The sequence below is a fragment of the Triticum aestivum genome, chromosome 3B (assembly GCF_018294505.1).
Source record: "Triticum aestivum cultivar Chinese Spring chromosome 3B, IWGSC CS RefSeq v2.1, whole genome shotgun sequence".
NCBI classification, from domain to species: Eukaryota; Viridiplantae; Streptophyta; class Magnoliopsida; order Poales; family Poaceae; genus Triticum; species Triticum aestivum.
The window spans coordinates 777,346,620-777,356,542 of record NC_057801.1 but is presented as its reverse complement, the minus strand read 5'-3'; the positions used below and the strand labels follow the sequence as shown (position 1 = coordinate 777,356,542).

The following is a 9,923-nucleotide window of genomic DNA, read 5'->3' as shown; positions in this document are numbered from 1 at the left end:
TCCGGGAGCTCACCTTGCGGCGCCTCCAGGACCACCTCCTCCTGGTCGGGCCCCTTTTGGGACTCCACCGTGGCATCGTCTGTGTCACAAGGGGAGGAGGCAGTCGGAAGTGAAGTGCTATTCACATCCGACGAATCCAGGGAGCCGCTCGACGAAGCGGGGAGCTCGTCCTTGGGCGGGCTACATGGTTGTATTCGGCGTTAGAAGACACTATGCGACGAATGAAAAATCATGAGTTATTCTGGAATCCGGACACTTACGATCACGCCAGGGGCTTGGCCCTCGAGGGCCACTCCTCCTTGCCGTCGTCGGCATTGGTGGAAAAATCCAGAGGAAGGGTCCTTCCTTTCTTGGATCCTCCAGCCCCCCCAGCTGGGGCGGCCTTCCTTTTCTTCTCTCCCCCCACTGGGGGAGAGGCCTCTTTTTTCTCCTCCTCGTCTTCACGGGAGGAGTCCGCCTCGGAATCGTCGGATGATGAGTCCGAAAACACCTGGCGCCGGGCACTCCTTCGAGTTCCCGTGGCCTTCTTCTTGTCCTTCTTCTCCGGCACCACGTGAGGTGCCGGAACCAGCAGCCCCGTCAAGCGGGCGTCCGCTGGGTCTTCTGGCAAAGGAGCCAGACAGTTAACCTGCCCGGACGTCTTCAGCCAGTCCTGTCAAAGGTAAGGGAGTTTAGATCCCACATAGAGTCTGACTATGAAAAACAAGAGTCCCGTAAAGGGTAGAATGGCTTACCTCGCTGGCCTAACGCCGCGAGCTAAATCCGCGATCTTCGGTAGCGGATGCGGGGGCCTCGGCGTCCTTAAACAGCACCTTCCAGGCATCTTCGTACGTAGTGTCGAAGAGCTTGCACAAGGTTTGGTGTTGTTCCGGATCAAACTCCCACAATTTGAAGGCCCGTTGTTGGCATGGGAGGATCCGGCAGATGAGCATGACCTGGACTACGTTGAAAAGCTTGAGATTCATCTTCACCAGATTTTGGACGCAGGTTTGAAGTCCGGTCAGCTCTTCCGAATCTCCCCATGTTAGGCCCGTCTCTTTCCAGGAGGTGAGCTGTGTGGGAAACCAGATCGGAATTCGGGAGCCGCCGCCCATTTGGAGTCGCGCGGCTCGGTGATGTAGAACCACCCCGATTGCCACCCCTTTATTGTCTCCACGAAGGAGCCCTCGAGCCATAGGACGTTGGCCATCCGGCCCACCATGGCGCCTCCGCACTCCGCTTGGCGGCCGCCCACTACCTTCGGCTTGACATTAAAAGTCTTCAGCCATAAGCCAAAGTGGGACTGGATGCAGAGGAAGGCCTCGCACACGACGATGAACGCCGAGATGTTGAGGATGAAGTTCGGGGCCAGATCGTGGAAATCTAGGCCATAGTAGAACATGAGCCCCCGGATAAATGGGTGAAGTGGAAAACCTAGTCCGCGGAAGAAGTGGGTGAGGAACACCACCCTCTCATGGGGCCTGTGGGTGGGGGGGAGCTGCCCCTTGTCGGGGAGCCGATGCGCGATGTCGCTGGACAAGTATCCGGCCTTCCGCAGCTTTTTGACTTGTTCCTCCGTTACGGAGGAGACCATCCACTTGCCTCCCGCTCCGGACATGGCTGGAGAAGGTTTAGGAGGGATGTGCGGACTTGGGCGCTGGAGCTCGAGTGCGCGGAAATGGATGAGCAAAGGAGGAAGAAGGCGTAGGTGAAAAGGTGGATCCTTATCCCCTTATATGGACGGACGAAGCTCTGCGTCCCCCACCAGCCTGGTAAAACTCGCTTATCTCCCAAGCGCCATAATCAATGGCGCGCTTGGATTACCCACGCCCGTATTGATGAGAATCCCGGAATAAGGGGGCACGATCTCCGCTTTGATAAGACGTGCCAAGGAAACCGTCTCGCTAAACATGTTGAGGTGGGACAGTAAAAACGATTCCAATAAAGGCTTGACCGTGGTGTGACGTCAAACTGCAGAATACGTCAGCAGATTGAATTTGTGTAAAGATTATTCTCTCTATGGTGGTATGTGGAACTTATTTCGCAAAGCCAGACTCTATCCTTGTGTTCAAAATCTTCTATGAAGTATTCGGAGGAGGAACCCGCCTTGCAATGCCGAAGACAATATGCGCGCCGGACTTGTTGTCATTGAAGCGTGGATCAGGGGCTACTGAGGGAGTCCTAGATTAGGGGGTGTCCGGATAGCCGAACTATCATCGTTGGCCGGACTCCCGGACTATGAAGATACAAGATTGAAGACTTTGTCCCGTGTCCGGATGGGACTTTCCTTGGCATGGAAGGCAAACTTGGCGATACGGATATGTAGATCTCCTACCATTGTAACCGACTCTGTGTAACCCTAACCCTCTCCGGTGCCTATATAAACCGGAGGGTTTTAGTCCGTAGGACGAACAACAATCATACCATAGGCTAGCTTCTAGGGTTTAGCCTCTTTGGTCTCGTGGTAGATCTACTCTTGTACTACCCATATCATCAATATTAATCAAGCAGGAGTAGGGTTTTACCTCCATCGGGAGGGCCCGAACCTGGGTAAAAACATCGTGTCCCTTGTGTCCTGTTACCATCCGCCTAGACGCATAGTTCGGGACCCCCTACCCGAAATCCGCCGGTTTTGACACCGACAACAGCGCTGCAGATAATATCAGCAGCGCCCTTCTCTAAAGAGCGCTACAGCTATTCATGTATAGCAGTAGCATGGGACGACAGGTGCTTCTGCTATACATTAGCTGTAGCGCCTTATTAGTAGCGCCGGTCCCCGCGCTACTGATAGGCCTAAAACCCGCGCTGCTGCTAGGCTTTTTCCTAGTAGTGAAGAGGTAAAGATTGAAATATAGGATGATAGTATTCGGACACCGGAAGTGTTCAGGAGTGTATCGGGTATTTATTGGAGTACCGAAGGGGTTACCAGAACCCACAGGGAGGATATATGGGCCATATGGGCCATGAGAGAGGGCACACCAGCCCACAAGGGGTGGCGTGCCCCCCCCTTAGGCAGGTGGCTGAATTGAAGAGGGAAAAGGGGGTGTTCGCCCCCCCCTTCCTTTCTCTCTTCCTCCTTCCCTTTTCTTCCCCGATGAAAAAGATAAGGGGGCGCCACTTGGGGAAACCCCAAGTAGGATTCAAATCCTACTTGGGGCGCCCCCCTGGCTGCCTCTCCTTCCCTTCCACCTATATATATGTGGGGAGGGGGCGCCTAGAACACATAACATCAATTGTTAGCCATGTGCGGCGCCCCCTGCACAGTTTACACCCCCGGTCATATTCTCGCGGTGCTTAGGCGAAGCCCTACGCGGATCACTTCACCATCACCGTCACCATGTCGTCGTGCTGAGGGAACTCATCTACTTCCTCGACATCTTGCTGGATCAAGAGGACGAGGGACGTCATCGAGCTGAACGTGTGCGTAAGGTGCCGTAAGTTCGGCACTTGATCGGTCGGAGCTAGAAGAAGTTCGACTACATCAACCGCGTTGTTAAACGCTTCGCCTTACGGTCTACGAGGGTACGTAGACACACTCTCCCCCTCGTTGCTATGCATCTCCTAGATAGATCTTGCGTGAGCATAGGATTTTTTTTGAAATTGCATGCTACGCTTCACAACAGTGCGGTCCGTCTAATGTCCAAATGATGTGGTGGACACGCAATCCCTCTGTTGGCGCGCCGAGCAGGAGGTGAAAGCATGGGCTTCGTCCTATGCAAACATGGCATGCTGTGCTCGCCTTACGAGGCAGCGGGCGTGAGAGACGGCGATAACCCTCACGGCGGTGAACGTAGAAGATGCGGAGTCGCATTCTCCGGCGCCCTGTATGGTGCACCAGTTCAAACGCCGCAACCACGTCGTGGTGGATGTCCCCGGCTCCTTCCAGGACAGATTCATCATCGATCAGACGTCCATCGGTATCGTCAGTGTTCCGGGCTCCGACGAGGAAGAGTAGGGCATGGGAAACGGTGATGCCTCGAGTCCCATGAGTTGGTCTTTGTCCCATGCCCTACTCTACCACGTCGGCAACTGGACCAACACTTTGAGGGCTCAGCCAGCTGTCGGACATGGTTACAGCAGAGCTGGACGAGCTCCACTTAAAGATCGCTATGTTGCGTGTAATAGTATGGATTTGAGGTTTCTAATTCGAGGTATCCAGTTAAAAATCAATTATTTAAGGCGTGATCGGTCACTGTCCGTGGATGCCGTCCCGATTGAGAGGTTGGATTTGTCAACTACGTCTATAGATGCTCTTATTAGTGGTAACAAGTTTTGGACTTTTAGCAACAATCCACCTTGGTGTGGCTAAAACTCATCTCTCTATTAGTGAGAAGTTTGTGTATACATGATAAGCAACTGAATTCATCATAACTAATCCTAATACGAAAATTCATAACCATCTTTGGCTAGAAAGCACAAAAAATAAATAATGACAAGAAAGAAACTCAAATCTCTCGGAATGGTCATTGCCGCAAGTATGCTCCGGCACGTCCTACACTGAACCGAAGCTGCATGCAAAGATCGTTTTCAAAAGATCAACATATCTTCCTCTTCCTAGAGAGAAACAAGAGCCAAAAGTCCTCAAAATCACACGGCGCTCGGGCCGGTGGGGATGGGCTGGTATCCGTCGCGGCGATCCGAGGAGGCGTCGCCGGAGCCGACGGGGATGCACTTGAGGACGGCGCCGATGACCAGGCCGACCGAGCCGATGAGCACGCTCATGAGCCACAGCCTCCCGCTGAGGTGCACCGTGCCGGCGAACGTCCCCAGCAGCTCCACGAGGATCACCTGGAACCCGACGGTGGCGCCGACCACCGCGGAGAAGACCCAGCTGCTGAAGATGCCGCTCAAGACGTTGATCTTCTCCATCTCCCGGCTGTTCACCTCGTTGAAGACCTGGATCGTCACAAAGGTGAAAGTGTAAATACAAATTCATTTCGATCTCGTGTGTAGGAGAGTGTGGTACCTGGCAGAAGACAAAGGTGTTGAAGACGAAGGTGTTGAGCAGCTCTCCGTCGCCGTTCATCTGCAGGAGGCTGTCCCCTCTGGCGAGGAGGGCGCCGAGCACGACGAGCTGGAAGATGCTCTGGCCGGCGATGTTCCTCCACATGACCCTGGTGATGAAGTTGTCGCCCCGGCCCACCGGCGGCCTCCGCATCATGTCGTCGCTCGGCGGCTCCGTCGCCAGCGCCAGCGCGCCCAGGGTGTCCATGATCAGGTTCACCCACAGCAGCTGCACGATCGTCAGCGGCGCGCTCCCTGAAACATTTTTCAAATTTTTCGAGTCTAGTTAAGAGAACACCAGGAGATGGTAAAGACCCTATTTGTCAAGAATCAATGGAGTTTCAGTTGTGTGCAGTACCTGTGAAAGATGCCGAGACGAAGTTGACCATGAGGGCCACCACGTTGACGGTGAGCTGGAACTGCACGAACTTCTGGATGTTGATGTACACGGAGCGGCCCCATTTGGCCACGTTGATGATCGTGGAGAAGTTGTCGTCCATGATGATCACGTCGGCGTTCTCCTTTGCAACCTGAGAATTCACAATCGCAAGCAACGAGTGTAACCTCATGCCATAAGGACAAGCTGAAGATAGCCGGGCAGTACGGTGCAAACCTCTGTTCCGGCGATGCCCATGGCGAGGCCAATGTCAGCCTCGTGCAGCGCCGGCGCGTCGTTGGTGCCGTCGCCGGTGACGGCCACCACCTCGTTGAACATGCCCCTCAGGTTGGTCACCAGCGTGTGCTTGTCCAGCGGCAGCGACCGCGCCATCACCTGCACGCGTGAACACCAAACAGTGTGTCACCATCGGCATAAGTCTTCCGAGAAGCAGAGCATCGAGGATATGAGAGATACGTGCCTGGATTTTTGGTATGATCGCCCTCATCTGGTCGGGGCTCATCTGCCGGAACTCGGGGCCCTCGATGGCGACGCCGTCCGCGGTGAGGATGCCGCACTCCCGCGCGATGGCCTTGGCCGTGCTGATGTTGTCGCCGGTGACCATGCGGACGTTGATCCCCGCGACGTGGCAGGTCCTCACGGCCTCCCTCACGCCCGGCCGGAGCGGGTCCTTGATGCCGAACACGGCGATCAGCGTGTACCCGTCGTTGGGAACCTCGTTCTCGCCGCCGACGTCCTGGTACGCCAGGCACAGCGTGCGCAGCGCCTCGCACGCGAACTTGTCGATGGCGCCGGCCACCTGCTTCATGTAGTTCTTCTCCGTGAGGGCCACGATGCTGCCGTGCCGGTCGACGACCACGTTGCTGCACCGGCGGAGCACGACCTCCGACGCGCCCTTGAGGAACGCGCGTGGCCGGCCGCCGGCGTTCGGGGACGCGACCACCACGCCCATCGTCTTCTTCACCGAGTTGAACGGCTCCACCTTGAGCTTCGCGGCCGCAGTGTGCTCGATGCAGGTGTTCTTCTCCACCCCGAGCCCGAACTCGAGGATGGCCGACTCGGTGGGCGTGCCCATGACGCTCGTCTTGCCGTCCTTGCCGCGCACGACCTCGGAGCCGGAGCACTGGAAGACGCCCTCCAGAAGAAGCTTGGCGAACCCCTCCGACAGCGCCGACGAGGTGAACTCCTCGAAGCCCTTGGCGGTGCTCACCGTGGTCGCCCCGCCGGCAGCCCAGACTTTCTCGACGACCATGTGGTTCGTGGTGAGCGTGCCCGTCTTGTCGGTGCAGATGCAGCTGGCGGACCCCATGGTCTCGCACGCCGAGAGGTGCCGCACGAGAGCGCGCTCCTGCATGAGTTTCTTCATGGCGAACGCCAGGCTGAGCGTGACCGCGAGCGGCAGGCCCTCCGGCACGGCGACCACGATGATGGTGACTGCGACGGCGAAGAAGTTGAGCACCGACAGCGCGTCCGCCATCCCCCATGTCACCAGGCCGCCTGGGGAAGCAGCCTTGCCAAGCAGGAACCTCGCCATGAGCACAGTGAAGGTGAGCACCGCGAAGGCGAGCCCGATCTTGCCGATGATGGTGGCGACGCCGTTGAGCTTGACCTGCAGAGGCGTCTCGTCCTCGCCTCCCTGGCTCAGCGTCTCCATCAGGTTCCCCCACTCCGTCCGCATCCCGACCGCCGTCACCAGCATCCTCGACGACCCGTCCTGCACCTTGGTCCCGCCCAGCAGGAACCGGTTCGTGGCCGACACGTGCACCGGCTCGCTCTCGCCGGACAGGCTCGACTCGTCGACGATGAACGAGTACCCATCAACGAACAGCCCGTCCGCCGGCACCTGGTCGCCGATGGACAGATGCACGATGTCGCCGACGACGATGTCGTAGATGGAGACCTTCTGCCGGAAGCCGTCGCGCGTGACCTGGATCTCGATCTTCTTCTTCTCCCGGTCGAGGTCCCGGAACTGCAGGGACTGCTTGTAGTCGCTGGCGGCGGTGATGGTGACGACGAGGGAGATGGTGAGCATGATGCCGAGGCCGTCGTACATGCCGCCCGGCCACCCCTCGGTGGCGATGCCGATGACGACGGAGACGACGGCGCAGAACGCGAGCAGCATGAGCGTCGTGTCCTGGCTAGCGTCCCAGAGGTACATCCAGAACGTGCGGGCCGGCTTCTCGGGGTAGTGGTTGGGGCCGTAGACCTCGCGGCGGACGCCCACGTCGTCGGACCGGACGCCGTCGGCGAGGGAGACGTTCACCTTGCGCGCCAGGCCCTCGACGCCCTTGTGGAGGCGCAGGCTCTTGGTGTCGTGGCCGCGCACCAACGAGGCCAGCTCCTCGGCGCTGATGGAGAAGCCGCTCTGCCGCGCCAGCTCCGGCAGCGGGTGCTCCACCCTGCGGGCGGCTGCGGCGTGGCACCGGAGAAACATCGCCATTGTTACGATCGATCAGAGGAACATATTTGGACAGAAATCAAACTAATGGGATGTTTATGGCAGGTTGCCGGTGATGCAGACAAACATACCATCGATGAACTGCAGAGCGGCCTTCTGCACGTACAGCGCAACACGAAGCTTTTCCTATGGAGATGCAACCAAACATCAGAGGAGAAAATTTAAGCCTGGTCAAGACGAATTTAATTCTACCATGTAGGTTACACATACAGTCAATCTCCATCTATTGCAGCCATCCCTAACAAATTTCGGTCGCTTTAAAACATGTTGATAGATGTGATCCACGTAACTGTCGTCCACGCGTATCAAAGATTGATTGCAACTAATCAATCCGATTAATCAGTTTCTAGATCAGGTCGAGCCATCATGCATGCATCCGCGTTGAGGGGAGTAGATCAACTAGCTAGCTCGGCGGAGAAGAACGCGGGCGAGATCGAGCGAGAATCATCAGATGAACAGATCGACGACGAACCTGAATGTTGCGGCGCTGCGTCTCAGCCTGGGATCGCTTGTCGAGGTCGGGGACCATGCGGAAGCGGCGCCGCCGGTTCTTGACGAGCGTGCCGACAGCCTCCCGCCACCGGCGCTGCGCGTCCTCCGACGGGTTTTTCGGCGGCATGTCGAACGTCTTGAGGAAATCCATGGACTTTTTACGTAGATAAGACATGATTGACGATGAGCAATCTATTGATCAACTCTCTTGCAGTCCGTCTTTCCCTACACTTCTTCTCTATCCCCGAGACTGCCTAGGAAGTGTCTGATCGTTGGAGATTTGGAGTCCTATTTCCACTGTTGCTTTCATGCATCCCACAATGGACGCGGTTCACATCGCACAGATGGTGGATCAGCCCATATAGCTGATAAATATAGCTTTATCTAATTTTAGTAAGTTGTTCAATGGGCCAGAATATTTCTTCTTTAGACATTGTAAAAAATAATAAAAAGAGTTGCTACATTCCCTCTCCATCCGTAAGCCTAAGAATTCTAAGATATTTGAAGATAATAGGTTCGAGTGTCCGTGTGACCTCAAAATTGATCTCAATAACAATTTCCGCAAGATGCGTCATGTATACCTTTTTTTTGCGATCAAACTTGGGAGCTTTATTCAACTGAGGCACTCCTAGCATCAGCCAGTAGGCTAGTGAGCAGGAAGGAAGGTCTAGTGTCAGTCCAACTCTCGGTTGCCATCAGTGTGCATGCATGTTTAGCGCAAAGATGGGTCGGTAGATTGGCTGACCTGTTTACATGTTGAATACAAAAAAAAATAAAGTTGGCAGCTAGCTCACCAATTTGTACAAATAAAGATGCCACAACAGAACGACTATTATGGCGAGATTTCCAGAGATTCACTACCTCCAGGCAGTCTGTCTCCATAATCACATGTGAGAACCCGCGCAGTCTCGCAAAGATAACTCCATCCCTCAGCGCCATGGTCTCACCAATAAACAGATCCGTAACCCCATGATGCGGTTTGCTCCAAGCTCCCAGCAAACGAGTGTCAGAACTAGCAACTCCTCCTGCACCACACTGAGCCAGGACCGAACTCATCGCTGCATCTGTATTAATTTTGACCACCCCCGATTCCGGAGGCACTCAACCGTACCCCGGTAAAATCGCAGCAGCAGAACTCGGTATTTCCAAGACGGACAAGTCTTCCTTGATCCTCCGAACAGTCCTCACCGGGTCCAGTTTCTCACCATCGTGCGTAATTCTGTTTCTAGAATGCCAAATCGCCCACATAACGGAGATCATCTGCGCCCTCTGAGTATCTGTGAACTGTGGGTCTTCTAGAATGTCCCGAGCCCACGTATCCGGATGTAGTCGTGGCCACCTCACACCCAGCCAGTCATAAGCTTCTTCCCAGAACATCTTCGCATGAGTGCAATGCACTAAAGCGTGCATCAAGTCCTCATCCATTGCAAAACACACTTTGCATCTACCAAGTGGTTGTATATATCTATGCCGAAGAGTGCATTCATCTCGCAGAATCTTCCTCACAACTGGCCACCAGAATACGCGCACTTTAGGCAACACCTTAAGCTTCCATAATCGCTTCCACATCTGTCCTTCAGTCTGTGAAGTACT

The 9,923-nt window shown here is 55.5% G+C and overlaps 1 protein-coding gene across 1 annotated transcript; it reads right to left on the bottom strand.

Moving 5' to 3' along the window:
• Window positions 1–4,236: 4,236 nt before the first annotated feature.
• Window positions 4,237–8,659, bottom strand: LOC123072357 (calcium-transporting ATPase 1, plasma membrane-type). The gene is made up of 7 exons (XM_044495917.1): window positions 8,311–8,659; window positions 7,910–7,964; window positions 5,841–7,789; window positions 5,597–5,755; window positions 5,342–5,513; window positions 4,946–5,238; window positions 4,237–4,875 (listed from the first exon to the last, which is right to left on the bottom strand). The coding sequence occupies exons 1-7, from the start codon at window positions 8,503–8,505 to the stop codon at window positions 4,567–4,569; spliced, it is 3,132 nt and encodes a 1,043-aa protein (XP_044351852.1). The 5' UTR covers window positions 8,506–8,659; the 3' UTR covers window positions 4,237–4,566.
• Window positions 8,660–9,923: the final 1,264 nt, after the last annotated feature.

Excerpts from the sequence above, each read along its gene's own strand:
- LOC123072357 (XM_044495917.1), bottom strand. The coding sequence starts at position 8,505 with ATGTCTTATCTACGTAAAAAGTCCATGGATTTCCTCAAGACGTTCGAC. Across the intron at positions 7,965-8,310 it reads CGCAGCGCCGCAACATTCAG|GAAAAGCTTCGTGTTGCGCT; the intron begins GTTCGTCGTCGA and ends GCATCTCCATAG. Across the intron at positions 4,876-4,945 it reads ACACCTTTGTCTTCTGCCAG|GTCTTCAACGAGGTGAACAG; the intron begins GTACCACACTCT and ends GTGACGATCCAG.